This window comes from Gavialis gangeticus, unplaced genomic scaffold (assembly GCF_001723915.1).
Source record: "Gavialis gangeticus isolate Ggan-Ray unplaced genomic scaffold, GavGan_comp1, whole genome shotgun sequence".
Taxonomy (NCBI): domain Eukaryota; kingdom Metazoa; phylum Chordata; order Crocodylia; family Gavialidae; genus Gavialis; species Gavialis gangeticus.
The window spans coordinates 41,461,573-41,474,385 of NW_017729026.1; the positions used below are offsets into that span (position 1 = coordinate 41,461,573).

At 38.9% G+C, this 12,813-nt stretch overlaps 1 protein-coding gene across 2 annotated transcripts in view; it reads left to right on the forward strand.

Moving 5' to 3' along the window:
- FBXL4 (F-box and leucine rich repeat protein 4) overlaps positions 1-11,433 on the forward strand; it is a 161,686-nt gene extending 150,253 nt beyond the window's left edge. Inside the window, exons 8-9 of one of the 2 annotated variants that reach the window (XM_019520181.1) lie at positions 1,194-1,506; positions 9,700-11,433. In XM_019520181.1, the coding sequence (XP_019375726.1) occupies positions 1,194-1,506; positions 9,700-9,773 (387 nt within the window). In that variant the 3' untranslated portion in view covers positions 9,774-11,433. Of the gene's footprint in view, positions 1-1,193; positions 1,507-8,302 lie in introns of both variants that reach the window. The other variant, XM_019520180.1, reaches the window with a different exon arrangement.
- Positions 11,434-12,813: the final 1,380 nt, after the last annotated feature.

The following is a 12,813-nucleotide window of genomic DNA, read 5'->3' on the forward strand; positions in this document are numbered from 1 at the left end:
ACTCACCTCAGTGCCCTCCCTCTGCCCCCTATACACTTACTTTCATCCAGCTGCCTGGCTACATCCTGGCCACGCCCCCAGCAGCCGCTTGCAGGCTGGAAGCTGCAAAACCCCAGGTGTCCCCTTGCGGGCTGGAACGCTGCCAGCCTGAAAAGGGAACCTGCACTTTTGCATATTTTTTCTGGCACAGGCTTGTGACCCTTAAAAATCGCAGTGTGGGGCTAGTTTCATGGTATCCATGCAGTCTGTGAAATCATGATTTAGTCAGGGCCCTATTCATGGGCAAGCTTGCAGTAGCAAGTGTATGTCTGATGAGATTTTTGTGTAACTTAATTTTTTATCTCTATTAAAGTCTCCCAGTAACAAGGTTTTTATGTTATAAAACTAACCATGAATTGTGGATGAGAGACCCTGCCTGAGCGATGTTGCCCATGGATACTAGCAGCCCTGGATTTTACCTCTTTTCATTGGCTAAGGTCCAGCAGAATACTTAATTGGAGATGTGGTTGGACATGCCTATCCATTCAGGAATCCAAAAAACAAAGTAAAAGTAGCTAGACCGTCCCAGTTGGATCAGCAAAGATTGGAAGGAACACTACAAACTCATTCTTCCAGCAATCTAGACTCCTGTTACTCCTTCCTGGATTTTGCTTCCACAGGGCACATATCCTTATTCCTTTCCCTATTTTTTCCTATGGGGTGAGAGTAGTAGTGCTTCCCTAAGGGGTGGATCCATATTAACCTTCAACAGGAGTGGAGCGCAGCTTATTCTTCAGTGTACACATTTGTGTATACTTTTTCTCCTGTTATCTCTAGTGCTATTATCCCTTCATTTTTTGTCTCTCTATTACCACTAATTATGTTTTAAACTACATTTTAGATTTAAAAGTTTTTCAGAAATAGCTGCAGTGATGTAAACAAAAGCATTTGTGAAGAAAATCAATTTTAGTTCTAGATTTCCAAAGTTCTTTCATATTAAGAAAATAAAAAAAAAACCCACACAATTTTAAAAGTCATAGAAAATGTATGTTGTTATTGTCATTTGTAAAAAGTGGAGTAAGACCTAGTTCATATTCTTTGGAAATTAAAACACTTCAAGCAGATCAGTGGTATATTAGTAAAAAGACAGCTTGAAACAGCTAGGTGTGGCTGGAAATTTGACGTACAAGAGGTGGTCCTTGTTTTCTTCATAGATTGAAGACTATGACCTGATAGCTAGTATGATGGGAGCAAAATGCAAAAAGCTTCGTACTCTGGATTTGTGGAGATGTAAAAACATTACTGAAAATGGAATAGCAGAACTGGCTTCAGGCTGTCAGCTCCTGGAGGAGCTTGATCTTGGCTGGTGCCCTACTCTACAGAGCAGCACTGGCTGCTTCACAAATATTGCACGTAAGCTCCCAAACTTGCAAAAGCTCTTTCTTACGGCCAACCGATCTGTGTGTGACACGGACATTGAAGAACTTGCTGCTAACTGTACTCATCTACGGCAGTTGGATATATTGGGTAAGGAAACACATGAATACTTGCATAGTTGTTTTGTAATTTGTTGTGTTTTAAGAGACTGATAGGAAGAAAAGGCTAGGTATTGTATAAAATAAGATTTTCTTTCAGTTTATTAGTATTATTAAAAAAACCCCAACAACAAAAGTCCAACTTAGAAAAATTAGCCAGTTGATGCAGGGTATCGATTTAGATGCTTCACATTCCCCCAGTTCTGTTCTCCCTCCACCCCTGCAAGAGAGAGCGAAGGAGAGGGCAGTTGGCTCCCTGAAAGCCTCCCCCACCATCATACTGAGGCAAATGGTCAGCCCTATCCTTGTTGATGCTGGGGACAGGGTAGCTGCAGAAGGGGCAGTAAACTTGCTGCCTAACTGGGTTGCTTCCCAGCACCCAGCAGAATGGGGGCAGCTCTGCTCAATACCCATCCCCACTCCACAAGGCTGGGGGTTTCCAGGTCCTATGACCTTTAAAGGGCACGTGGGCACCCTGACTTGGGAGAGCATCTTTCCAGTACTGAGTTGTCCCTGTGTTCTTTAAAGTTCTGGGAATGCAGACATCCCAACACTGGGCTCTCTGTTATCAGGCCATCCATGTGCCCTTTAAAGGCCCCAATGCCCAGGAATGCTCCTGGAACAGCACCAGTCCCTGCAGCGCAGTGAGCTGTTTTCTCGTCTTCCCACTCCCACCCCACAGGAACCCCGGAAATAGCCACAATTATGAGGCAAGGGTGAGGCAGCTCCCTGCAAGCAGCAGCAGGTGCTGTTGGAGAGGGTACAAGCTCCCCATCAGCTACTGCCACTGCTTGCAGGGAGCCTCCTCATATTTGCCTCCAGTACAAACAGTAGCAGCAGGGGCTTATTGCCTAGTGGCAAGCATGACAGGGCTCTGTGCATGTGGTGGCATCAGGGGCTGATCAGGGCAGACACCGGGAGTCCCATCACCCTTAGTGCCTGCAACCCCAGAACTTTTAAATGCTGCTGGTGCTCCAGTACCAGCAGCCCATTAAAGCACCAGTAACTTTAAAGAGCTCACAAGCTTGCCTGGCCTGTAAGCTCTTTAAAGTTTCTTGGGGATAGAAGGGAACTACAGAGCACCCCTCTCTCACCCCCTGGCTGTAGAATATGCCTTTGTTCCAGCTCTGTTATGCTCCAGCCAGGGGGCTTTGAACACGTGGCTACCCATAGCACTTTATTTTTTGGAGTATGACAGATTTTGTAGCCCTGCAAAAATAGTGTCCAGAGGGAGTCCACTAATGTCAAGATCCAGTCAACGCTGGAAGGAAAGGATAAAAATGTGAAATCTTGCACCACTTACTGCAGAAGGATCAATTATGACTTATGTACCTACAGGTACTTTTTTGTTTGATATAGTTTGATTTTTTTTTTTTTTAATTCAATTTGTTTTGCAACTAGATTAATGAGGGCACAAGAAAGATTTCCAAAGACTTACTGCATAAAGCATTTTATAAACATATATGTCTGTTAGCCACCCACTTTAATGCTTATCTGTTACGATGGCGTTGTGTCTGCCCACAAATTGAGCTGACCTTTTTGCTAGAGCAGAGAGGCTGAGCAATGAATAATCTGGTTGTTTAGCTCATAGAATGACTGCAGGCTGTGCCAGCTCTGATGGTTTCTTGCCACATTCCCTCTTAATATTTGAATTCACTTGTTGACACTTATGCAAAATAGTATCTGAACAGTGAAAAGGAAGACGCTGAACTCCTGAGCACTTATGACTGTTAACAAGTCAGGATGTACTGTTACATATTTTGTAGGAAACCTTTCACAGTGAGACCTCATATAAAGTTGCAATATATTCTTAAACAATGTGCAGTTCACCTATTCTGGAACTGTACTTGTGTCCTGTTTAAATCAGTTGTTACGGAGAAAACTTGCTAGATGAGTTTGAATCCAGTTACCTAACCTGCTTAGGGGTGCTTCCTCACTTACCACTTTTGTACTATATTAATTGCTTTGCTTCTTTCTATTAAACAAAGTCCTTTTTATTGGAGGCCTTGTTGGGAAACGGTTCTTTCTCCTTTTCTCTTAGCCCTCTTCCCATGAGCAATAAGCGCCTTAAAACATCCAGATCCTTATAGCAAGGTTTCAGCTAGAAAAACCTCTATTCAGACTTCATAAAAGTATGAGGTCATTTGAGGGGAGGGGAGTTGTTTTATGGAGTTTGGGTTTTGACTGGGGGGGAGGGGTTGTGGGGATGGGTGTTTCAAAGATCAAATTGTTCCTCCTGGGTTTCTGAAATCCTCTTGCGTGCTCCCAAAATGCACATGTAACAATTATAATGTTGCCAACTCTAGAAAATTTATAGTGAGTAAGGCAATTTTGGCCCTACTGTTAGAAGCTGTAGATAGGGGCTTCAGCCAAGATTGAGGTCACATTGTGCTGCAAAACGCACATAAGGAAACAGCCTCTGCACTGAAGAATTTGTATTTTTAGTGTAAAGCACAGCAGTAAATTAAGTACTTGGGTGCTGGAACTGAGCTACAGTACACTATTTTATGTATGATACCAATACATAGGAAGAATTTGAATTTTTTTTCTTAGCTGGGCTGAGCTCAAGCTGATAATCTACAAAAGAAAAGTGCTGTAGTTCATTAGCAGTTTTCTGACTCATCAAATCCTCCATAAAGACTAATGTTCCCTTCAAGAATAAGACTTTTTTTCTGGAAAGATGGGTTTGTTAAATCAAGTTCTTACCACTGGAATTTGCATTGGCAGAGGGTTTTCCATCCTCTAGACATGAAAGCAAAATGTCCATTGTGTTTGCTTTAAAACAGTTAAATGCCTTCATATCTTATTCTTAAAGGGGTATGTGACTCTCACAAATGTAACAGTAAAAATAGTATCACAACATTTAATTTTACTTATAAATTCAGTATTTTGCAATATAAAATATCTCCAAGAATTATGCTAACTTCTATATGTGTGTTTTTCAGTATAACATAGATCATGTGAGATTTGACCCTGCAAAATCTTCAGATCCTCATCCCAGACCTCTTCCACTTCCATCTATAAGTAATGGTGGAAAGCATGATGTTTTCTTCTGTAAACCAGCCAATGCAAGGAGATGCAACAGACATGTTGCCACTGAATTATTCAGATATTTCTTATATTTCTAAGGAACTCTGGACATAAGAATTAAGAGTTTCTGTTCCTACAGAAATAGGTTATGGTCTACTGGTTATAGACAGTATAGCCAAATATAACAACCATTTTAGGGTCATCTGCAGAGACTGAACCCAAGATTTCTAATGTAAAAGTGTGAAACCTTACTGCTTGATCTCAAGAGTCTGATCTTTTTTGTATGGAAAGAATAGCAGGGTCACAAATATCTATTTGTAGTCCAGCTGTTAGAGGGTGTCAGAGTGCCTTGTGGTCACTGTAAATTACATAGGCACCTAATTTGATATGTTCCTTCTCAAAATCTGTGGCAATATGGATAAGATTTTGTTCTGCTAGGTCAGACACCTAGGATGTGTTCTCAGCTTTGTCTAAGGAACTTCTGCTCCTCTCTGTCCAACCTCTGTTACCTATAAAATTGTTAAATTGTAGTTATGCCTGTAATGTATGAAACCTTGATTTGCAATTTGGGTTGCAAAGGGCACAGAAATATTAACAGAAGTCAGTGAAAGAGTTTGGGCAAAATTCGTGTTCTCAGGGTTACAATTTTAGTACCATTCCTATAGGCAACAGAGCATTATATAGGGAAGTCTCTTACATGACCCACAAATCATGGCTGGAGTTTTTCACACTATAGGGAGACTGCTGAAGTAGCAGCCAAAATGGCATTCCTCACAGTAAATTCACAAGACTTGGCAACACAGACTTGGTTCCATTCTGCAGTTTTACAAACTCGGCTGGGAAAAATCCTCCCGTTTCGATTATAGCATGTTTAGCTCCATGATAACTTCCTGGGCAGAAAAAACCCCACATTTATGAGAAGACATGTTGGACTACAACCCATTTAATTCATTCATTTATGAAGCGTTACAAAATCATTGTCCCATGCACATTGGATGCTGCATTCAGTTGCTGGGTCTTGAGAGTTACAGTTGCTTTCTTCTTTCCTTATTCCCTTCTTTACTGCTTGCTAATTTCTAGGTGTCTTGGTTTGCCGACTTCGTAGAGTATGAAAATAATCTATTTGCAGGGATCCTTGCTATTCTGACATCATGTAAATTGCTGATTAGTTATTGATTTATTTTTAAATAGATTTATTTGTAAATAGATGCAGAAAACATGCTTCAAAAAGTAAACTTCCATATAAAAATGTTGAGGACCTGATTCATGCCTGCAGCTACACAATTCACCATGAGACTAAAGGAGGCAGTGTGGTACAGTATTAACATAATTCCAGCCACCATAATACTCCCTCAGCCATCTGCATGCTGTGCTGGTTCACAACTTGATTTACTAATACTGTGCAGGGAGAATTATGGCAGACAAGAGCAGGAATACATAAATGTCTCTGCCACTGCTCTTGGCCTTGTTATGAAGCTAACCTTCCAATGCAAACAGTTGTTCCTGAAACAATGAGAGGTGGTGAGCTGTCCTTTTTCATCTCACTGGAGTGTTAACTCTGAGGTTGACAACAATTTAAATGTCAACCATTAGTCTGTTGTTCTTTTTACAGTTGTCACAGTTGTGGTCTCGGAAACTGAGGCAGAGTGCAGTAAGACACCTATTGGCTATCAGTGTTGGTGAAAGTCATTCAAATCCCACCCTCTAAAATTCAGTTTCCTCAGCCCTGTACAAAAAAAATGGGGGTAGAATACCCTTCCTAGTGCCAAAATAATCCCCTTCTGGATACCAACACATCTCCCATGCCTGATTGCCAAAACCCCCAACTGTCCCCTGCCCAGCTGTCAACATCCTCAGTTTTTCCCTGAGAGCTTCATTCAAATAGAAGAATATTAAGCACATCGAAATTTAGACCTTGAGAGCAGTGTAGAATAAATTGAATTAAAAAACAAACAACAAAGTACTAATATTAATTGAACTGCACTGGGGAGTGAGGCAAGAGGGTTTGCAGGAACGGTGCCAGAAAATTTGGGGTCCCTGCCATATAACCTAATTTGTAGCACAGAACACAGAGTTCTGTACCTGTCAAATTGGTATCCTCATACATAGCTTCTCTAAAGTTATTTCTAATGCTTAGTTCTTTTTTTATATGAAATTACTAGAGACAGATGTTTTTCACTTGAAACTGTTTTGAACTATTTCCTAAGAGTGTGTTCAGATATCCCCTACCACAGAATTTAGGGTTTCAAAATTTTATTGAGGTGCCTCTTTGACAGCTGCAATGTATGGGTCTTCCCTACAGGGCTAGGATTGGTGGATTGGACATATGGATATGTATATAGGAATGCTAATTCACAGCTAATGAACAAAATTGTCCCAGTGTACAATAAATTATTGCTCTCAGGCACTCTTTATGAAGCCAGTGCCAGAGAATTTTGCCAGGGAACAAATTGAACAACAAAGTAAAATGACAGATTTTAAGACACCTGCTGTGCATTTGTTCTGAACAATGAACATTTAGTCCAAGTAGAAAAACTCTAGCAAATAACAAGGGACCCAAACCCCACAATCTTGGAAAGGGTAGATTGGTAAATGACAGAATAGGCTGTCCCTTCTCTGAAGAATGTAGGATGCAAAATGTGTGCTACAGATCCTTTTATTTTTTATTTTCTTGAGAAACATCCCTAACTGTGCACAATCTAGGTAAACCATTGTGTACAACTAGGAGTCTGCTTATCTTGCAGTAGATGAAGCAATTTTCTCAGCTTGGTCGTGGCATGAAGAGCTGATTTTGCAGGCATTTCGTGGTGGCCCTGCCCCTCACCACTGATTGGCAGAGAGGCATATTCACTTCACTGACTGACACCTTCACTTAGTCTATGTCACTAGCAGACAGCCAGACAGTAACTCTCAATCACTGATCTATGGTTTCAGTGATTGTCGTGTTGTCTTTGTATCAGAGAAAGTATTGGGACATTCTAAAACTGCATCCTTAATGAATAGTACTCTGTTTTGGGGGATTTTTTTAGGTTGATGTTGTGGGAAATCATGGCCAATGCAAGATTTCCCGGCCGTTACAGACAATGCCATTTTTTGTAGTTTTTGCGAAAACTGTAAAACCACTAATTAAGTAAACCCCTATGTATAACTGTAGGACATGGTTCCTGTCATGTAGTAAACCACTGACAGAGGTTAATCACTGCAGCAGTGGGGCAGTTGGCCATAAAAAATATGCGTTTCTGTTATGGTTCAGTGTCTGTTGTGAAGGCTCAAGGCACCCTTTAAAATAATCCTTTGGTGGGTTGTTCTCCATATTTTTTTGAGTTGCACTTCAGTTTCCAATGAAGTCAGTGAGGCCTAGTGCACTTCTTGAAATTACAGTGGGTCCTAATACTATGTAGCCCTATGTGTGCCAGTTTATCACAGACAACGGGGGCAAGACAGACACAGGTCTGGTATGACCATTTGCACTAGTTGGAAAGCTTTGCCAGAACCAAGAAAAAAGAATCCCATTTTCCTAAGTAACTTAGGAGAATTCTCTATATAATTGAAGCTATGGAAATCCCACAGATCTTCTGTAGGAAAAAAATGTAAAATATTGCCCCAAAAGGGGCCCTTCTTTTGAAATATAGCCAAGATAATGATGTTTGTAGTACAGTAGCAGTTTTCTTCCTATATTGTATATTGGTAGGTTTAAAACAAAGGTTTGATTCACATTAACTTTTTGAGGTTTTCTTTTCTATCTTCTTTTTAAACAGGGACGAGGATGGTAAGCCCTACATCTTTAAGAAAATTGCTGGAGTCTTGTAAAGATCTTTCTTTACTTGATGTGTCCTTCTGTTCACAAATTGATAATAGAGTTGTGCTAGAACTGAATGCCAGCTTTCCTCATGTGCTCATAAAAAAGAGTTTCACTCAGTGACTCGCTACATATGCAGCAATTGAATTCATTTGACAGTGTTTCCTGTGAATTTGTGATGACTTTCTTTTTTTTAAAGAAAAATATAAACTCTCCTATAAAATAGGGGGAAATGTTAATTATCCAAATGGAATGGATAATATATAAACTAATATATTTGGTGGGAAGCTGTTATTAGTCTGTACTTACTACTTGTTTTACAATTTGTTAATTGGTTGCATTGCATGTTTTTAAATGCTAGCCAGATACGTGGCTTAAATTAGTGGAAAATGAAAAACTTACTCTGCAATGCCCTTTAAAAGAGCATTTTTATGATAAATTATATTAATGTTCAAATAAAAGTTAAGTTTTAATATTTAGTGCTAGGAATACGAGGGATGCTTTCTCTCTCCCTTATTCTACTTTGTGACATTTTAGTTTTGGTCTGCAACATACAGTTTACTGATTTGATCTGTAATGGTCTACCTGAAAAGTTGCTGATGCTTCTGTAAGATCAGAGTAGTTTGAAAGAAACTTTTCCCCCTCTTTTGTTGGCAATGACTTAGAAGCTATTTTAAAATTTTGATGCGTCTGATGAGAAGAGGTAACTCCACATTGAATAGATGAAGTGCAGAGATACTTTGTAGCTCTACCTAAATGACATTAACAGATGTCTACAAAAACCCACCGCATAAGTTTGTATCAGAAACAAAAAGAAAATTACCTCCTTCTTCCTGGATATAAAATTTGGTGCAGGTGCTTACTGTCATAACTGATAATGTGTAGAAAACTCCAGAGCAGTTTTCTTTTCAAATATCTAGATTTATGGTCAAGTTTGTGTTGGCTTGTGATACATCTGCTTATCACATGAAATACTATGAAGTACTACTATAACAATATTACTCAGGATAATGTATTAGAAACTGAGATGCTTATTTTTTTTCATTAAAAGAGTAAGTCCCAGTAATCTAAATCTCCTTAACTACTGAGCCTGGAGTAAATAGATGGTGAAGTCAGAGATAAATTCTATGGTTTTCTTCCACAGTTAGCACTTGCCTGAGACATCCTTTCCTCCCTAAAGTCATCAGTGTTACTCTGGATTGGTATTTGCAGTATATGATCATATTTGTATAACTTACACATTTTATCCACTACTAGTGAACACAGACCACCAAATGTGGTCTGTCATTTGGGATCTCCTCCATTATTGCTGCCATATTGTCCTGTATTGTTTCTGATTGTCCACTGGAAAAACAGGCAAAACATTTCATCCAACAGCAAGCTATTGCTCTACAGAAGACCAGCAAAGGATGCCAGAACTGATACAGTAAATAGATGTCCACTCTAGAAGAGGACTACCTCAAACCATTGATGAACGACCTCCATGGATCTTGAATTAGTACTTCTGACTCTTAATACCCATACCAATGTTTTACAAGTCATTTCACAAAAGAAGGGAAGAACATTTTCTATGCTTTATAAAACTCTTCTGATTTTAAATTTTACAGAATCTTTTAGAAAATTCCAGATCCAAAGACAAGTGCACAGATGTCTGTTGTTCACACATAGATGTCACCATGTGATTTCCAGCTAGGTGCCTCCATTCAGTTTTTGTTTCAGGAAATTGGAGGTGCTTAGATGTGTTTAAATGTAGACATTTTTTCAGCTGACAGATGTCTGCCCTAAAGTGGTTCTGTGAAAGCCCTGGTATTATTTTGGGAGTACTCGCTTCTTTTGGCAGTTCCTCCCCTCCCCCCCACCCCAAACTTATTTTTATTATGCTTTTATGTACAAGTAATATGTACTCATTGTAACTAAGAATTTAACATTAATGTCCAGTTATAGAGCACAGCTTCAGACAGTGGGTGTTTACAAACATTGATGTTTTTAAAATACCATTTTTTCTATTGTATAATTTCACTCCTCAGGGTGCATCTGATTTTTTCATCTTTCTTTTTCCTTAAGGAATGTTTCTGAGCTTGTTTTTAATTGCAAGTGGAATGGGGTTGGCCTATGATGGATGCAGTGCCTTTGAAATTGTTCAAGTAGGTGAATAGTATAGCCTTATTCTGCAGTTTGCATGAAGCATAACAGAATTTGAAAGATGGAGTATAAAAAAGATGGAGAAAGAATTTCACTTCTCTTATTTCTTATAAGGAAGGTCAGAATTGACTTCTGTTTCATTTTTGTTGTTCAAACTAAAGGATCTTTTTTTCTACTTGTCTCTTGAGTTTGGAATTCAGTTTCTGTCTAGAACTACCTGTAGTAGCTGGAAAATCCATTGAATTATCGCATCATATTTTCTAGTAAAGTAAAACCTAAATTGTATTCAGTGAGTTCAGAGCTTTAACTTTTGCTTGCTTATGTTTAATTTAAAAGACTGATAAATCCTTTGGAAGGAAGGACATTTCTGGTTACAGTTCAATACCGTGCCCCTTCAGGTAATGGATAAAATGCTCAGCACAATATTGTATACCTCCAATAAGTCTTCCAGCAAAACAAGGAAAGACCAGACTTTAACATTTCTGATGCTTCTAAGGTAAAAGGAAAACCAGGGGGAAAAAACCCTACACTCTCAAGTCTTCTTTTATACATCATAAAGAAGCAAATTGTAGAGTATGTGATCCTAGTGAAGAAAACAGGACTACTCACATGCTTTATTCATCATAATGAAAGGAAAATTGGCCACAGTGCTTCCAGGTAATTATGAAGAATAATCAAGGAGTTTCTGTTATATTGTCAAACTTGCATCACACAAGGAAACAACTCCTTTAAAATGATATTTATTTATACCTGTAGACTGAATTCCTCTTTATCCATGAAATGGTGTAAGCTGTGGCCTTTGGTTGTGCAGCCTTTCCCGTGCTGCTTTGAGCAAGTGCCTCAGGGCTTGTCTCCAAATGAAAGTCACTACAGAATAAGGTAGAGTGTAAATATCAAGTCTAGGAACCATTCTGAACCTAACCCCATGTGGGGACACATTTATTGGGGGGGAAAAAAAGAGTGCTTTTTCCTGGCTTAATCCAGATGGATGAAGCCAATTAAAAATAGGCATTCTTAATTATTCCAAAATAGATGTGCACTCAGTGTTGTGGACAGGCCCTCAGTTGCGTGACAGATGTATCACTTCTAAGAGAAACTCCATCTCTTCTTTCTTTCTTTGTCCTTTATAATACACTGCAAATCATGTGGTCTATAACAAGTAACAAAATTCTAAAGCAAATATGGAGTGCTTGTCTTTAAAGAGTTTACATTTTAAACAAAAGATAAACTTTTGCTAATACTTCTTAAAGCTTTGATTAGTCAGGAACTTAAATGCATCAGAATTTTAATCAAACGATTGGATAATTCTGCTGAAGAGAATGCAACTACTCACCTACTTAGTAATGCATGTGAATAAGTTTCTTAGAATCTTAGAAAAGTAGGGCTGAAAGGGACCTCAGGATTCATCTAGTCCAACCCCCTGCTCAAGGCAGAATCATCCCTGTTTAAACCAACCAAGATAAGTGTTTCTTAAGTCTGTATGTAATTAATCTTGCTGAATGGAGGCTTAAAAGAGTACATTCGCAAGAGCCATGATCTCCAAGTGCTTTGGGATTGGAAATCTGAAGCATTTTACAGATAATTGGGTATTTTCAGAAAGAAACAACCCTTCTAAACCAGTACTGGGATTTTCCATGCTTGTTTTCACCTTCATAGGATGTCATGGAACTCTGGCACATTGTACTGTGCTACACAGCCCTAAGCGACCTAAAAAATTATCCAGACACCAATAGTGTTAAAGACATATTGTCATCTTGAAACAAAAGTATTTTAAAAATATTTTCAAGTCCTGTGGCTACACTTGAGCTTCCCCAGCAATGTTTGGACTTTTTTAGTTTTACTTTCATGTTGAAAAATTTATTTCTATGCTCCATTGCCAAGTTAAAGACACGTGCAATGAAGTGATTATATGCAAAGCTCTCTCAAATGTACAAAGTAAACTGAAAAACATAAGGAATATATTTTGAATCTTTGGCTCACAGGATCATTATAGCAGTAGATGTGATTTTTTTTTAAGTTAACCCTGTCCTAATCAGAAACATTAACTCCATTACTTTGCAGAAACATAGGTTATCTTGTGACTTGAAGGAAGATAATGTACATCATTCTTGCCAGCATATAAAACTCTGTGTGTAGGCCTCTTGTAGTATTTCTAAATTTACTAAAATATGATAAAATGTGACATTATTACAAACTATGGTATATACATATGTCTTACTAGTGAATTGCTCGTCAAGAATGACAGATGAATGGTGACTTCCTTGATGGCATTGTGCATCTAATTGTCTTCCCACAGCGGTATCTTCTTGGGACTGATTTGCATGACTT